We start from the raw sequence: 18,818 nt of genomic DNA on the forward strand, positions 1-18,818 counted from the left end.
ACAGTAAATCAAGCCACTGTAAAATGAGTTCTGATCTGTGTATCATATAGGTAGTGAATTAAAACAGAAGCCACCCCTTGTCGAATTCCTTCAGAGCTAATAGGAAAAAAACAAGGAAGTTGATTAACAGCAAGCTCTACTGGGCATGAACTTTCATGGAATTGTGCATTATGATGATTTGACATCATAATGAGTGATGAGTGAGCTCTGAGAAGAGTAGTATGCATTGTAATGTTCAATTGTGAGTCGAAAAGGCCATTAAAATGAATAGTCATGTCTTTAGAGCCCAGATATTATGTTATAGTGACATGTACAATTGCAGCTCCCAGCAGCCTCTAAAAAACACATTAATCTTGAGTTAGAATATGAAACCATCACTATATCTTCTTTCACAAGACAGGCGAGCAGATGCTATCAAAATGTGATACTGACGGGAAGCTTGCCAGCCTATTTCATGACATAGATATCCCTCCGTGTTCAAGAGATTATATGACTAATCAAAGACAGCCCAGGTAAGTAAATAAAAGCTGGACGCATGAATGAATGAAATAAACAAAGACGGAATGGAAAGGTCAAGACGCTTTCTGATGTTAACTGCAAACGGACCTGTGAGTGCATTTTTTATGTGTAACAAAACTAAATTATTAATCAAAACTTTAAAGGGGTCATATAATGCGATTTCAAAATGTCCTTTCTCTTAGGAGTGTTACAAGCTCTTGGTGAATAAAGAAGATCTGTGAAGTTGCAAAGACTAAAGTCTCAAATCTAAAGAGATATTCTTTATAAGAGTTAGAACTCGTCCACGCCCCCCTGAAACGGCTCGTTCTAACACGCCCCCACATATCTACATCAGTATGTGGGAATATTTGCATAACGCCGACCAAAATGTTCACGCAAAGAAAGGCGGAGTACCTTTTATTCTCGTTGTAGTATTGTTGTTGTCGCCGCCATGTCGTATAGACACTGTCCGTTTCACTGTGAAAGCAAAACTACTTTGTTTGGCCTTACAAAAGAGGACGATATCCACTTCGTCATGCCTGGAGCTGATCTGTGCTAGTCACTGAGGAAATACATCAACTTTGCACTGATCGGCTTTCACCGTGGACGAAGCGGCGTCCAGCCCGGGGTCTTCACATGTGGTTGCTGCAAGCCCAAGGTACGCACCTTCGTAGAATCTGCCTGCCGCACCATTCTCAAGCCGCCCACCTCTGCTTACTCAACCGGCCGCGGCTCACTCTAGGCCTCCGCTCACTCAAGGCCGCGGTGTGTGTCGTTTTTTAATTTGTTTAGTTGAGATACTATGTTTTTGCCTTCCAATAGAAGACACGACCAGAAATCATGTTTAAATCACGTTTATAATGGGTTTTATGTTTTTGTCTCGTCCCTCTGGCCGGACAAGGCATCACAATATGAGGCGTAACATTTCCGTCACACGCTTGAGGCATTCGGCCAATCACAACACGCTGGATACCTGGCCAATCACAGCACACCTCACTTTTACGAGCGATGAGACTTGTAAAAATGTACATAATACTATTTGTAGTATTTTACTCCGATTTGGTAAAGATTTTAAACAATAAATCAAAACTGTGTACTTCATTGAACATTCCTGTTCACACAACTGTTTTTTGAATGATTCATCAGAAGAAGCATTTAAATAGTAGTCTGAAGAAAAAAAAAAAGTGTTTGCTTTCATGATCTTTAAATCAAAAACAGAAATAACTTGCTAATTTTCAGTTCCCCATACTACACATATCTAGAAGTAGTGTGGTATACAGTGAAGGTGGATGTTTACAAGTTTTCGCCGAACTTACCAGAGAATCACCCCACACATATTAGCACAGACAATATTGATCTTCCCTGTGATGTGCAGTTCAAGAGAAGCTGGATGAAAAAAAGTCAGCCGCCATTTTGAAATGGTTCCCCCACTGGGCTACAGAGCATACTCACTCTCAACACCAAAGAGAAGGAGGCCTGTCATGTCTGGCATGATGAGCTCAAAGTCTGGTCATGGCCTGGAGCACCAGCAAGGCGTCTGGCCCAAAAGCGGCCTGGAAACAAACAGTCTCTCAAGCGCCTGACAGACACACAGAGAGCTCAGACCAGCCCCACACACCAGACAGGTGTCAGCCCATCCTGACATGAATGACATCCAGGATTGTCCCAAAAACAGCGCTGCAAAATGATGAAAGTCATCAGAAGCTTCTTTTTTTCAGATCAGAGAAAAATGTCTATGTCTATTCCGTGGCATTATTTTCTTTTTTTTTTGTCTCGTTTTTTTTTTTTTTGATGTGATATGAAAACCTTTTAGAAGCATTTCCAAGACGTGTATCAAGGAAGGTTTATTTGAGTGAGTTGAAACTAACTACAGCTGTGAAAATTAGAAAAACATGAAGTGTTTTGTAGGGACAAGTCACTGTTTCAATGTCTACAGAGCTGTCTGGAAGTCTGATGAGTTATGACAGGATACGGTAAACCTATCTGGTTTAACGTCTGCGTCTTGCATTACAGCTGAGAAAAGGGCCAGATCCCTTGTGCTTTTGGAAGAGGTGTGATGAAAGTAGGAGCAGCCCACTTATCACATTACCTTAGACAAGCCTGTTGACTGTTGCATCCAGCTGGCAAGCAAACGCGACGAGGCAGTGGCTATTGTGCCACTGGCAGGCTACTGTTCCCGCTGCCAATATCAGGTGATTCAGAGATATTATTTTATCCTGTGTCGGAGCGCAGGGTTACATTTGTGACTTTTATGCACTAGGAGAGGAAGAAAGCCTCAAGAATAGCTTATTGTTGTCAGTTTGTATCTCAGCATTTGTTTGGCAGCCGCTGGCCCGTCTGGCTGAGGCGAACGGAGGCTGGAAAGGAATCTGCACCTCTGCAACACCTGCAGAGAGGGCAGACTGGCTCACATCCACCCTTCTCTGTCAATAGAGCAGTGGCAGTGCCGTAACCCTACCCTCCTTTCGCAGTCCCTCAATGCAACCCGCAGTTCAGAGCGTGCTGATCAAACACAATAACCAGACACATCCTTCTCACGGACTGAGTTGCGTGACAACATTCTGCGGCTGACACGCACAGAAGCTTAAGCGCTGAAAGCAGGGCAGTTTCAGTCGCAACGGAGTTACAACTGTGATTTCACCTCATGACTTCACATCATTTGGAATTTATGGTTTACACAGGGCGAAACTTGATGGCTGCTAGGGGATGTTATCATGCTTGAATAAGTCCAAGTAATGCTTTAATCCTAGCCATTAGCCTTGTCTGTATTATTCAAGGGCCAATGTTTATATGGCAAATTCTGACTTACAGTTCAGCATGAATTAAAATGTCTGAGGTTTATGGCACCCTGGACCTGTTTCAAGCACTTAAAAATATGTGACAACCTTATTCAGGGCAACAGAGCCATGAATCTGTCAGCTCCACAGTGAATGCCAGCTTCCCGAAGGTCACATGCTGGTTATTAATAGCCAGACACTAATGTCAGAAGTCGCAACTGTCCTCAACACCTGTGCAATATAATGTTAATTAAAAACAAGATTGAGCCTAGTTCAACATTTCACTGGGTAAATCATCCTCTCTGGTTACAAACGTCAATGCGCTAATTTATTACTCCACCAACATGGGGAAATCCAAGAAATGACTAAAACTTTCACAATGTCAGTCAAGCTTAAAAATAAGATGCACTATTTGCCATTCATTAAAGCCTGGTGCTCATTCATCACACCACTGGGGGGTTGCTAAGGGGCTGTGTGCGGTTGTTTTGTGTTGCTATGTGGTTGCTAGGATGTTCTGGTGTGTTGCTATGTGTTTTCTGTGTTGCTGTTTTGTGTTGCTATGTGGTTGCTAGGATGTTCTGGATGGTTGTTCTGTTGTTATGCGGCCTCTAGGGTGCTCTGCAGTTCCTTACTGGTCCAAAGCAAGCAAGCAAGGAAATAAATAAAACAAATCAACAAATTAATTAAATAAAGTTTTATTTAGTAATTTATTTTCCCAATATAAATAAATAAGTAAATAAATAAATAAATAAATAAAGCTGATCAATTTTTCAGATGATTTCAGAGAATTTTTTTAATGATCTTACACCATTTGCTTATTTTAAGAAATCAATGTGTTACTTATTTTACTTTGTAATTGTTTCTGAAGTTTATTAGCTGAGTAAGATAGTATTAGTATTACTGAATGAAAATTATTTCTATACCAATGTACATCTAACAAGATTTTGTGCAGTTTGCTTTTTTTTTTTTTAGGGTAAGGAAAAATAGATATATTCTCTATATATAAAAAATAAAAATAAAAAAAAAATTCTTAACTTAGACAATTTTAGTTCTTTTGCTTAGTTAGTAATTCTTATTTTAATTATTTATTGCCTATTTTCTTCCCAACACAATTATCTAAACACCCATTGAAATTAGATGCCCCCACTGGCATATTTTAAGTATATATCTAAAATGACTTTTAGATATATACTTATATAGTATATACAGTTTAAGCATATACACTGCATATATTCAACTTAGTCTCAACTAATCAAACTTATTTTAAACTAAATAAAGTAAACTTTTTGTAAAGGTGCTTTACATATTACTTTTACTGGAAAACAAGACAAAATCACTAATTTGACACAATTTGACACATCTTTCATGTACATGCACTAATGGTGTAGGATGAGTTATGCCGCCTCTTTTAAAAGTGTGAGTTCTGAGGTTTTGAAAGGGGTCTTTCTCTCCCATCAACCTCTTTATTTGTGTCTTCTAAGTAAGGGATGAATGTGGTGTGAGTATCACTCGACCCTGCTGACCTGCAGGTGACTCCAGAGGCATACAGGGTTTGCAGTTGGCCTGTGCTCGGATGGCTCAGAGACTCTCTCCTTTCACAATGTGAATGAGGACAATGGGCCTCCCTCTCACAGGCCATTCAGCAGTATGGAGGGCTGCTAGATTAAGAATGCACAATGAATAATGAACACTGTTAACCCTAACAATCCCAAATATACACACCATACTCGCAAGTACTGTATTTTTATGTGCTATGTTTCTTTTAGAGTGCAATGCTTATTACACAGTCGTTAACTTAGCAACGTGCTAATGCTGAATTCTATTTAAATCAAAAGAAAGTCTCTGGTACACCTTAAAGGGGTCATATGATGCGATTTAAATTTTTCCTTTCTCTTTGGAGTGTTACATGCTCTTGGTGCATAAAGAAGATCTGTAAAGTTGCAAAGACTTAAGTCTCAAATCCAAAAAGATATTCTTCATAAAAGTTAAGACTCATCCACACCCCCCAAAACGGCTTGTTCTAACAAGCCCCCACATCTCTACGTCACTATGAGGGAAGATTTGCATAACGCCGCCCCGATGTTACACAGTAAGGCAGCTTACTAATATTTATAACAGAGCTACATATAAAACAGATGTCTACAACACATATGAACTTCCATTATCCAATCAGCACTGCAGTCTTTCATCAATATGTTAATGACTTGCCAGCTCTGACCCAGTGCCGATGAGAACAGAGAACTTTAATGCAGTGCACTTGTCTAGTTAATCTCACACAGGCCGTGGCTGTTTGTTCTCAAACACAGCAGATTTGAAATCTCACTCCAACACATGCTCATGTGTGCAGATCTACCTATTAGCACAGGTTTACCCTGCCTGACCCCTCACGACAGAAATTATATACTCATGGCGGCGAGGAGAAAAAGGACAGAAGCAATGCTCCTGTAGGCCTCGTGTATTGGCATGGCTCTCGACGCTGCTTCATTCACTCAGCTTTCTCATTAATCTTCTCCATCCAAATGCCTAAATGACTGCTTTTATAGACACATTTACCATTCACATACTCATTGGGTCTCAGCAGCCCGAGGCTTCTTTGTACCCTGGTTCTTCACCACCCACACAGGCTGTTTATTTACTGCTGGGCTTGTTAGTAGCCATTAAACTCATCTAAAATAAAAGTCAACATTGTCAAAGCAGTAATCCGGTTTATTTGATGGCTTGTCTCGTAAATAGAGAATATTAATTGACTAATGCAATTACGTCATAAGCAGGGTGGCAGCATACATACGCAGCGCTGAGAGTGATTGATTATTTTATGGCATTCTGAGCAGCTATATTCTTGTTGGGATCTCATAAAGCACTGCTATATCTGGATATAACAATGCTGGGATGACAAGTGGGATAACTAGAGATGGGGAAATACGAGCTGTCTGATGGCTAACGATAAAAAAAAACAAAACATAACAACAATTAGGCACCAACGTTGAGAGTATTGAACCTAAGCACTAGATTAAAAGAATCCGTACACGATGCTGTCACCAGCTGTTGAATTTCCTCCTTCCTCCTTAACATAACAGGAGGTCAAACAATATGAAGGTTATCGGTGGCTATATCAAAATAAATTACGTTCAGGAGTGTCTCTCGCTGTCGCGTGGCGTCTTAATGATGCACAGTTAACACAGACTAAATAACAGTGCCTCCTAGCATTGACAGCCTCAGAAATAATTGACCAATATGTTGCAGGCTGAGATACAGTGGGCTGAGAATCCAATCGTGCAGCTGACAGAATGCATTGAGCATGCCACTAAATTCTGCATTATACACAAAGAACTGGCAGGTCAGGGAGCTGACTCCTGTGAGCCATTATGTGATGCCATCAATGAGGCTAAATTACCTGCCTCTCCACAATATGCTCCAGTTAACTAATTTCCTGACAGCTCACTGTCTCACAAGAAAAGCACCAAATTCGCTAGCTGTCAGTTGCATGATGGACTATTCCTCTTTTTCATTCGCTTCCTCTTTTTGAAATGGCACTCCTCGCAGCAGCCCCTTCAGCAGGAATATGTGGAGATTCAGTGCAAATGCACAAGCAATGAAGTAAACCAGATTATAAACAAAGCCCAGAATGCGTATTAGCTGCTATTAGACACGGGCGAACGATGCCGAACGGAAAATGAGAAAGTGCAAATTACTGGTAATTTTGCCAATATTTGAAAAATTTACATACGAGGTGCGTTATAAATCACGCGATCATTACGTTTCGGCCCACAGATTTGTCGCTGTCATTCGCGTTCCCTCCCGACGGGAGGAGAAAAAGAATAGAATAGATTAGCTTCGTCTATTAGGTTGGGGTGAAGAGAATGATTAGTTAGGTAGTCAAAGTTTCCCTGCCAGAACACAAGCTACGATGAGCGCACAATGGCGGCGGCGGTGCTGTCGAAGTCTTCCTTAAAGCGAGCCTGTATTACCAAACAATAACGCTCGACAAAAAGAGACACCCACCAAGGAGTAGAACATTGTCTGCTTAAAGTTCACAATGCATGCCAGCGTTCGTCTGCTTCGCCTTTTCTTCTTGCTCCTTTCTTCTGTGCACTGTGTGTATATGTTCCTTTACAGAGGTGGGCTATCATTATCTCAGGAATGACAGTAGGTGGAAACGCTATCTTTCATTACACAGAGCATAAATAGTGTAATCTATCAGCTCTGTCAATCAGGATGATTGATTATGGCCTGTCAGAGAGGAGAGTGACATATTAGAAAAGTTTTGTTAACAATGCCTATTGCAAGTGGGGCCTGCCACAGAGGCAAGTGATTAATGTGTTGTCAGGCTGTAATCCCACACCGCTGACTAATGAGGCAAGAATTTATCATCTTTACAGACTGGCAGATGTCAGAAGGAAAGGAATCCAAAGTGCTGGAAACAATATACTGTTTCTTACCGGGCCTGACGTGTCTGACAAGCTTTAAAAACCACAAAGAGGCCTTGTGTAAGCAAAAACTTGAATAGGGCAACTTTCCTTTTGGCATCCTCCTCGAATTCTGCAAGTCAACAAGTATTGCTCTGAGCGAAGAGTTCCCATAACTTCAGCCTCTTTTGTCAGGCCAGTCAAAGTGCTGCTACAAAGAGCTTTTCTATTACTCCTCCACACACAATGTGTGAAATTTACGCACCTAGTTCTTGTCAGTGCTTCTAATTCTCTTAAAAACTCTAAACATGCATATATATGTATACATGGATGCATGGAAAAACCATTTTAACTCATTAAAGTAAAATAAGAGAAGGGGAGGTGTAATGCGATCATGGCTAGTTGCTTTTAGTAGAGGTGGACTTAGAACAGAGCTGAGTGGGAATCGGTCACAGAGGCTTGTTTGGGTTCGACCGGCCCCTGTAATAAGAGTTCCTGCTGCCTCTTTGGCTCCAGCTCTCCTGCAGGTCTGAGATTCAGGGCCCCAACAGGGAGCAACTGACATGGGGTGAGAAAAGCTCCGAGCCCCCTGGGACAGAAAAACACTCAATCTCTGTCACGGCCACTTTCACTGTCACCAAGCACCGCATACAATTAATGCCACTCTTTAACATGCAGCACACTGCTACATGTGAATTTGAAGATGTTTAAGCAAAAGTTTGTTCAAGTAAAATACTTATTTTACTTAAAAAGGAAATAAATAGCATACAGTTGGGTCCATGATTATGAAATTATATTTAAAATGAACAATATTTATGGATAGTCATTTCTATACTGTTTAGTCAGGAATTTAGAATTATTTGCACCAGTGTTTCCATTTAAATCAAAGTTACATACATTCTCCAGAGGTATAAATTTTTATCTGGGGTCCTTAAGGGCAGATCAGCTCAGTGATTAAGCGCTATCAGTATCTACTCCCCCTAATGAAACACAAATTGAGTGCTACAATTGCAACATTAGCGGCACTGGCTTATTTGCATGTGTTTATAAATCACAATGACACGATTAGCATTACATGATACAATCAGATGCAGGATTATTTTAAATATGCCTAATGATCTGGCTCTATCTTTATCTCCAAACGCTAACTCTGGTGCAGTCCTGAGCGGCAACTTGCACGCATGTTGAGGTCTTTCAGAATAAGCCATCTGTGTTTAATTAGCCTGGCAACATCTTACAATCATCAGAGGAAAACTGAAAAGTTAAACTGTAATTAAACTATGAGTGCTGGCGCTGTGGGACATGCTTGTCTGTGTCTCTGTAATTGCAAAAACATCACTGAATAAGTGTTGGAACTTAAAAAAACAACAGCTCACTTAGTAGCGCTAGCCGAACCACTCTGTCCACTTCCACACTAACAGTGGAAGCACGAAGGGCATCCGTCAACTACAGAAATCCCAGCTCGTCATCTTTAGTTACTTATTACTCTCACTTGGCCAGGCCTTGACTAAACTGAGAAAAAAAAAAAAAAAAAAAAGCAAACATTGCTACTAATTCAGGCCAAAAACGCCCACTTAGATAGAATGAGACTGTCGGATTGACACATAAAGTGACCAACCACAGTTTGTCTTGTTTTAAAGTGCCATTTGGGGCAGGTTTATCTGAAATAGACTATACTACAATAACGGATTGGCATGAAAAAAAAAAAAAAAAAAAAATGCTAGCCAGATAAATAAGTACTGCCATGTTTTCTGTCGTATACACAGTACATTATATTAGATGAGACTAATTATGACACAGCAGTATCTGGTTTATGCAAATTAAAATCCATTATAGGATTCTAATATCTATGGTTATTTCTGTAACAAAGTACTCTGTTTAAGGATTTTGTGTATTGATGTCAATGATACAGCACATTTTTGCTCTGTTATGGTTTTGTTTAATGCGAGGAACAAAGACTTGACAACATCTTAACTTAATACTGCCATTTTTACAACTAGATTAGTCATATCTCATAGCAGTTGAGCAAACGCAAGGGACAGATGGGCCGTTCTCCATTAAGCAATGCAAATGGGAAACATCATTGTGGCTGTTCAAACAAAACTCCTCAAAAACATCTGCTTGTTTTCAGGCCTAAAATATGCAATATATCACTCGTGTAATAAGAGTGACGAGGCATTGAGGTCATCCGCCCCTATCTCTCAGCTTTGTACAGGGCCATAAATCAATCTACAGCTATTACTAACAATTAACTGTGCTTTAAAGTTTTACAGTCTGTTTATGATGTGCAATGTCATGTGATTTATGTGGACACAATGAGTCACTCTCTCTAATTGCGGCTGTTTTTGCGGACTGTGCCCTCACGGCGACCTCCCAAAAACTCCAGCTGCCAGAGCACTTTCAGCGGCCCGGTCCCCCTGCGGTCCAAACACTTCACTGCTGGACACCACGGGCCAGGAGGAAAAATGCGTCCCAGCCCTTGTCCTCAGGACAGATGAGGGGAAATCCAAACAGTGTTTTCTGACACATGGGGGAGACAGTGTTCTCATAGCTATGCTCTTCCCACACATGAAGCACAGGGATCGTAAAAACGATGATGGACAGAGACAGTGAATTTTATCAACGCTGTAGTGACTTGATTCCTCTTTTTACTCTTCTACTAATAATAACAAACTGTAGAAAAGAATTCAAATGATTAATATTACTACATATAAAATATTAAAATAAAACTAAATATTAAAACAAAATGACTAATGGTACTACTACTACTAATTATTATTAAAATACAGTTTAATGTAAAAAAATAAAATTAAATATGCAATGATTAATCACAACATTAATCCAAAATATTTATAAATAATAATTAATATATTTATTATTATTACCACCACCACCAAATATATATATATATATATAGTAAAATATATATAGTAATTTATAATATTATCAAAAAAGTATATTATAAAAAATAAATAATTGTCCAGTCTTTAATTTATGAATGATTGATAAACAGTCAACTTTATTTTCAACTCTCACTATTAACTGACTATTAACTATGACTTGTCTCAATTAACTCCTTATATGCTGCTTATTAATAGTTAAGGTAGTTGTTAATATGTGCTTTATAAGCACTAATAAACAACCAATATGCTAGTAATATGCATGCTGGTTAATAGTGAGAATTGTCTTAAAACAAACAAACAAACAAATAAATATGAAGTGGCATTAAGCACACTATCAAATAATTTATTGTAGCTATGTGTATGCGTGTCCTGGGATCAGAAAATCCTAGATTTATTGGATCTGTACACATACCAAAAACAAAAGCATGCACACACAGGCTGCAAACCTGCTTAAGTGCACAAAGAAACAGCTGCAAGTTCGTGCACAGTTGTGGTTGGTTTAATTTAACACAGTGTTTATGACAGTGTATGCAGTAAAACTGCCTATTATCTTTGTGGATCAGCTAAACTGAATCACACAACTCAAGATACCCTTCACAAGTTAGTTTCAGAGACACAAAAAATTTAATTAAGGTTGTCTGTAGAAAATGTCAGTAACGACTGTTTCCAAGCAATTTGTTTGGCCGAATTGCACTTCCCATTGCGACAATATTTTTATAAGGGTCTTCGAGGAAAGATTTATCCATAAAATGATTCCGCAAACACTGAAGGTACATTGGCGCTCAGTTCTACAGCCTGCTGTTTATTATGTTTAAATGCTTCAGGGAAGTCATAATTCTCACATAGAGAGATGAATTTGGCACCACGCTACAAGAGGGATGATCCAGAGAGAATACAAACTGAAGAAATACAATAATCACATGCTATCAGGCAGCTTCACTAAGGTGGTCTGCCTTAGTTTGGCTTTTTTATTTTGCTGTCTTGATATGAATTAATAAGAAAAATGTAGAGAGGAGATCGACCTCATAACTTTCCTGGCTCTGCCAACATGGATTATGGAGAGCCGAGGTTGTGTGACTAGAACTGATGGGACTCAGCACTGACTCGAACTCCTCCAGTTGGGCCGTCTGTTTTTCATTACCCAGGAGAAGGATGTGGGAGAAACTGTGGATCGTGGTGAGCAAATCAAGTCAAATGCTTCATCCAAGCATAATCTAGCTGACATTTCAGAACCATTATATCCTTATGTAGCTACCAAACGTCGTTGCGAAGAAGCTACTTCTAAGAAAAAATAGAAAACGAAGAAAAAAAACTTGAAATATTAAATTTTTTATAATTTTTGCTGAAAACTGTACAAAAGAGCTTCTAAAGTAGGATAGCAAAGCTGTCAGTTTTTGTAGACATGGGGAGTTAAAGTGTAGGATTTAATGTTATGAAGGGTTTTCTGAACTTCAAGGAGTGTAAATGTAACCACAAGGTTTTTTTTTTTTTTTTTTGGACTCTGTGTGGTTTCACGCCTTCACATTCCATGACCTCTGAGTTCTCTGAAAAAATTATCACATTATGGCATTCCTGCACACATAATTTCCCAAAAGTACAGCTTAAGGCTTTTCACTTTCCTTCTCTTAACCATGGCTTTGAGAAAGGAGATGGAAAAAAATCCTAAATACCCTTTCTGGATTTCCTTGTTTACTGCAGGTAGTTGTTTATTCCTCTCCTTTTTCTATCTCTCTCTCTCTCTCTAAGCTAGTCAGATTACTCCATTTCACCACTCTAGAAATCCAATAAAACACAGGCCCAATTACGCTGTCCTCATAACTACAGCTCACAAAACGACCTCCCTCCCTTCCAGCACACATCAGCCATGCAGAGACACCAGACAACAACAGCGAGACAGCTCATTTTCAACCACTTACATTAATATATAGTTGTTGGACCACCAGTGCATGGTGGAAGGGAAAAAAATCAATGCAGAAGAGAAAGAGATTTGCAACAGGCTGTAATAAATGTCACCTTGGGCTAAATTGCAAAGACGCTAAACATTTCAACACATTCAGTAAGTTCAGCATCACTTTGGGAGGCAATAAAGTGAAAACTCTTTGAATGTGATAAGAGCAACTTCTGTCCAGCTATTTACACTCTGGGTACATTTTGAGACTCTTACAAAAGGTGAAAAAGTTTCACTGCTATGGTATTCAAATTACTTAAACTTTCATAAAAACTTTGTAGTGTATTAGTGTATACCTAATACCACAACAAAAAGCCAGATTAAAATGTGGCCTTTAAACATTAAATTAAATCTTCATTAAAAAAAAAAAAAAAACAATATACAGTATATAATTCTTTTTTTTTTCCTGTGACTTAAAACAAAATAAAAAAATTCAGAGCAGCAGGTGCTACACAGCCAAGAAAAGCACAAACATTTGATTAACTTTTATAAATGTTATCATATACACATATATATACATACATATATATATATATATATATATGTATATATATATATATATATATATATATATATATATATATATATATATATATATATATATATATACACACACACACAGATACATATTTTTATATATATATATATATATATATATATATAATTTTTTTTTTTTTTTTTTTTTTTTTTTTTTTTTTTTTTTTAGGTATTTAGGAATAATAACTGGCTGGAATGAGATCACTGTTTTCATAAATAACAAGGTTTTATATTTTATATGAAAAGAAAAGAAAAGGAAAAAGATTAAACAATCCTATTCAGTATGCAAAGAAACAAAGCACATTAACAATCATATTAAATTTTACAGGTAAAAGATTTATTTAAAAGAAACTTGAAATTAATTGTTTTATAAATCTTTTGAGAATAATCATTTACAGTACATGTCATTTAACACTCTATAACATGGTACACTCACACAGTCACACTAGCATATATTAATAAATAAAGCATAAATATTCAAACATTTCTTTCTGTAAACGTTGAAAACTGAACAGACAGAGGAAACCGTGGGTAAGACCTAAGAGACAGGCATAGATGAGACATTCAAAGACTACCACAATGCTATTGACAGCAAGCTGTCGGTACAGGACTCCGGTTTGATGGGAACTTTGGAAAGCAGGAAGAGCTAATTACAGTCTGCTGTAACAATGTTAACGCCAGCATGTCTTTAAACGTAAGACACCCCACTAGATGAAGAATAAAAGCAAACACAAATAACTAATTATGCCATCATCTTCTCGCTCGTCGCTGGCGCTCATTAATTGGTGACCTGCACTATTGGTCAGTAGACAATCGGCATGATGATGAAGCCAATTAGAGACAGAGAGTACATATGCCCTACAGAGCTTGTTATGGCTGCCACATCAGGTCTCATCTAAATCAAAACAAATGCTAGGCTAACGTTGGCGTGACAGCTGCGCCAGGCACAGACATGGGACATCAGAGCACGGCCAACTTTCTCCCTCTCACTAGGCCTCTACAATAGCAGTTATTGTGGAGAGGACAGAAGCCTTGCAGCATTACAGCAGAGTCTGTTTAATCTGCTCAAGGGTCTGACAGTGGACAGGCCAGAGATGTTCTTGTCTTTTTACAGTAGACTTTCACACTTTAGAAACTTTAACACTGTACGATCAGGTTTAGCTTCTTAACATGTATCAGGTACAATGAGCTAACAATGAATTTACTAATCTAAGTCAATATTAATTTCTACATATATTTGTTAACGTTAGTTACCTACATCAACATAAACAATAAAATACTTATAAATTTTTCAATCTTAATTTCGACATTTACTTATTATATAATATTATATATACTAATATAATAAAAGCATAAACACACTTTAACTAATGAGGCCTTATTTTAAAGTGTTACCTACAGTTTCAACAAGTTGTATTACAAGTTTGATTACAGTTACATATGGATTACATGATTACATATGGCAGTAAATTATTCATAATTTATTGATTCTCCTTTTTTTCTCTCTCTTTTAAATAATCCTTTCTAAAAAATCCTACTGTCATACAATTAACTATATTCACAAAAGTTGTGTAAATAACACCTCTATTTGATAATGTATAAAACAAATAATGATGAAAACAAATAATGATTTTTTTTTATTCGCCAGCCAAACCCTTACAATAAAAAATTAACTTGAAATATCATAATTTTTGATGCTTATATCAAAAATGGAATACATTTTCTTTACCTTTTTTCCCAACGTGTTACATTTATGGTAAATTTAAAACATGTTTGATAAAAAAAAAAAAGTAATGTAAAAAGTACTCAGAATACATCACCTAAAATCAGTAACCTAGATTCCGTTACTAACTACAATTTTCCTCCTGTAATCTGTAATTAGTAATGGAATACAATTTTTCATTAATCTACCCAGCTCTGCATGTTAGTGTTAGGAATGATTTGTAATATGTTCAGATGTTCATGGGTCTAGATACAGGAAAAAGCAAAACATGATGCACTGGTTAAAATGCTAATTTGCATGTGTATGTAAACCAAAACTTTAAAATATTGCACACACATGTTCTGTGTGAACATCCTCTAAATCTACCTCAGATAGAATGACAAACTCAATTACAAAATGGATCACTGAGGACTGTAGGCCAGTGATAGGCTTGTGTTTAATAATACAAAATAAACAATGCATTGTCATCTAATGCCCTTTTTCACTAGTGCCTATTCAATACTGCACTTGTCTGCTCCAAAAATGGTGAAATGTCAGGTTTGCATTATACAATTACCATGTTGAAAGACAGAAAGCTTTGTAAAAGATTAACACGGTTTCTAAAATGTTCTGGATTACTTTGAGTAAACATTTGGATTTGATGCAAACTCTGTAAAACTTAAAAAATCCACAAACACTATGTTGGTTCCCAGATATTTAAAACTGTTGACTATTTCAACAGTGTGCCTGCTAAGTATTAAATGCTGGAACTGCTCAACGGTTGTGCTTAAAATGGATCTATTGTGGCGAGTTTTATTGGAAATTGTTTTACTTACTTCACATGTGATCATTTATTCATCTCCATCTCTTTAAAAATGGCATGTCCTGAAATGTCTCGTCTTATTTGAGTGGACAGGTTGCACAACACTCTATTTTCCATTCTCCGATCAGCTTTTCTCATTTTCCAACCAACAAAATATCCTTCAAACTAAAAACATGCCTGAATGAGGTTAACTTACTGCATGGTTTTCACTTTTTCAATCACTTTAATGCTTTAGCAAAATAAGTGACTTCAGCATCATGCAAACAAAATAAATACCAGCTTACTTTGTCTGAATGTTGACTGTGATACATATTCTGTTCTTTCTCTTCTTTTTAAACTCTGCATCAAATAACAAGAGCACCACATCCATATTTGCTTCACTAGCTCTTGGGAAGAAGTGACGATAAAGACTTGGTTCAACCACAAGCTAAATATTTTATGACTGCACAATTACATGAAATCAAATCTAACTAAAGCCTTTCCCTTCATAAACTCTGGAGGAGAAGAGAATGGAAATGTGTTTGAAGACTAGGATTCTGCCTGCCTCCTTCAAACGCAAGCTAGAGAGAGAAAGAATTGTGTTTGCGATGGATAATTAAGCGATGGTGACTGTCGTGAACGTGAGCTGTCACTCCAATCGAGAGCGCTGTCACGCCGAGCGAAGCAAGGCTGATCGGACAGGCGCCGTCCACTTTGATCTGGGCTCATGCATACAGAAAGAGGTCAGGTCGTGGTCATTAAAAAGACCCTCCTCTAAACAGCCAGGCGAGATTGAAAGGCCACGTCTTCAAAGAGCTGCGTACAAGTAACCTCTTAAGAGATTCTGACAATTTGCTACGAACAAACAATGGGAGCTAAGAAGGAGTGGGATGGATAAGCTTATGGTACCTTAGCCTTTTAAGTTCTTATAGTCATCTGCACAGAAAGGGGAGGGTTATACAAATCATATACAGGGTCAGGCTGTGTAGTTATTCGTCCACATTACATAAGGTAAAGATGCTTAACCTGCTACTGGGCAGCATGCTAAACCACAGACCATTTTAAATATCTAAATCTGGGATGCATCTCAACAGCCTGTTGATCCTGTGTGTCATATGTCTTGGTCTTTCTAGTAAAATTAAAGCACTTACTTGGTCATTTTTCGGCTTGACCACCTTCATGAATGCTCCACGTGCTTCAGCCTCTGACCGCTCTGACTGGGTCACTTTCCTGGTGTCCAGGAACTTCAGATTTGTCAGCTTGTGTAGTACAAAGTACCTGCAGGTTGAAGAAAAAAAAAAGAAAGAAAAGAAAAAGCATATTTTACTAACCAGCCAGCATGCCAGATTACAAAATAAAGTATTTTATAATATACCAAACCACATAATGTGTTATTTATTTGATATGAAGCAAGTGTTCCTTATATAATTCAGTAATTGTAAATATTTTAAGATAATATTTCAGTAATTTGTTTTGCCTTCATAAGCTGTCTCTACATTTTAGTAAGGGGACCATCCATCCATCCATCCATCCCTCGAACTAAAACTTAACCTAAACAAAATCTATAATTCATATTAAAAATAATAATAATAATACAAATATAATCATATAAAAAAATATTATAAAAAATCTTTTAATTTAATTCTTCAGACAGAAAAAAAAAAAGTAGAACAAATAAAACAGAACAGAAGTAGAAGAAAGAACAAATAAAACAATAATAATAGAATAAATCTCATTTTTAATGATGAAGAAAGGAATTGTAAATTAAATCTGCAAGGCAACCACAGAAAATACAACTTAAATGAACATTTGCTTCAAAATGCGTTAAATTAACCGTAGCAATATTTGCAAATGGGTAATTACCTTCAAAATATGTAAAAATACGGACAACATAAAAACCCCACATTGACAGAATCTGCCAAGCTGTCATTTCTGTAGCTTCACAGATACTGTATCTCTTTATGCTTTCACACACTCTCTGTCTTTCATTCAGGGAGAGAAAATGATGTGAGATAATAGCAGGAATACATAGATGACAACAGATTCTTTCACAGGCTGACTGGAATGGAGGAAGAGGCATGTCAAGACTTCAAACAGAGAGTGAGACAGAGAGAGAGTGAGAGTGAGACAGACAGAGAGAGAGACACTAAGTGGAGAGTGTGAACAGATGTGTATATGGGCAGTGACAGATTCCCAACCGAGCTCTCATGCAAAAGCCAGCACCAAACCCATGATGATGACAATGATGAAGGACGAAGGCGAACCCATGCTACGTGTTTATTCCTGATGGATCACAGAGAACACAATTGCAGATTGATCCTATTAAGATAAGCCTGAATCTAAAACCTGCGGGGATGTGTTTTCCATTGCATCTATTCAGTTAAACCCCATTTGCATAAACACCCCAGTGTGCATCTTGTGCATCTGAACACTGCTTTCGCAAATTAGAATTTACAATACCAACAATATAGCAATCAAGATTTTCTAGATATTCTGAAGAAAACAAAGTGTTACTTGGCTGATGCTGGGGTGGTTGAGAGGGTGTTGCTATGATTTTTTTTTTTTTAGTTAGGTCATGTATTAATATAACTTTATATAAATTCATTATGTTTATTTTTTAAGACAATTACCAAATTGTTTATTACTTTAATTTAATTTTGCTCTCTGCACCCACCTAGATATCAAAGAATTATCATAATTAGTTTATTCTATTGACAGCCCTAGTTTTTACACAGTAAGCGATGAAAAATAAATTTCCATGTGGATTGGTGAGAAACAAACAAAAAAAAATTGACAAATAAATTACATATAATTACATATGTTAATAGAAATAATTGACATATAATAATACACCCAGTGTGTGTGTGTGCGTGTGTGTATGTGTCTGTCTGTGTGCATTTCATAATGGATTTATTGATGAATAAAAAGTTAAAAAGAACAACCTTTATTCAAAACAGAAACTTTCTGTAACAATTTAAGTATTTGCTATCACAAAAAAAACTTTGATAATTAATCAGCATAATGATTTCTGAAGAATCATGTCACACTGAAGACTGGAGTAATGATTGATGAAAATTCAGCTTTACCATCCAAGGAATAACATATATTTTGAATATATAAACATAGAACAAAAGCTGTATTACATTGTAATAATATTTCACAATATAACTTGTATTTTTGATCAAATAAATGCAACCTTGGCGAGCATAAGGGACTTTTTTCAAAAACATTGAAAATCTTTCTCT

The 18,818-nt window shown here is 37.3% G+C and overlaps 1 protein-coding gene across 2 annotated transcripts in view; it reads right to left on the reverse strand.

Moving 5' to 3' along the window:
- lrmda (leucine rich melanocyte differentiation associated) overlaps nt 1-18,818 on the reverse strand; it is a 257,283-nt gene that overhangs the window by 70,630 nt on the left and 167,835 nt on the right. For both annotated transcript variants that reach the window (XM_042768637.1, XM_042768636.1), the window contains exon 5: nt 16,725-16,851. In XM_042768637.1, coding sequence (XP_042624571.1) covers nt 16,725-16,851 — 127 coding nt within the window. The remainder of the gene's footprint in view (nt 1-16,724; nt 16,852-18,818) is intronic.

This window comes from Cyprinus carpio, chromosome A13 (assembly GCF_018340385.1).
Source record: "Cyprinus carpio isolate SPL01 chromosome A13, ASM1834038v1, whole genome shotgun sequence".
NCBI classification, from domain to species: domain Eukaryota; kingdom Metazoa; phylum Chordata; class Actinopteri; order Cypriniformes; family Cyprinidae; genus Cyprinus; species Cyprinus carpio.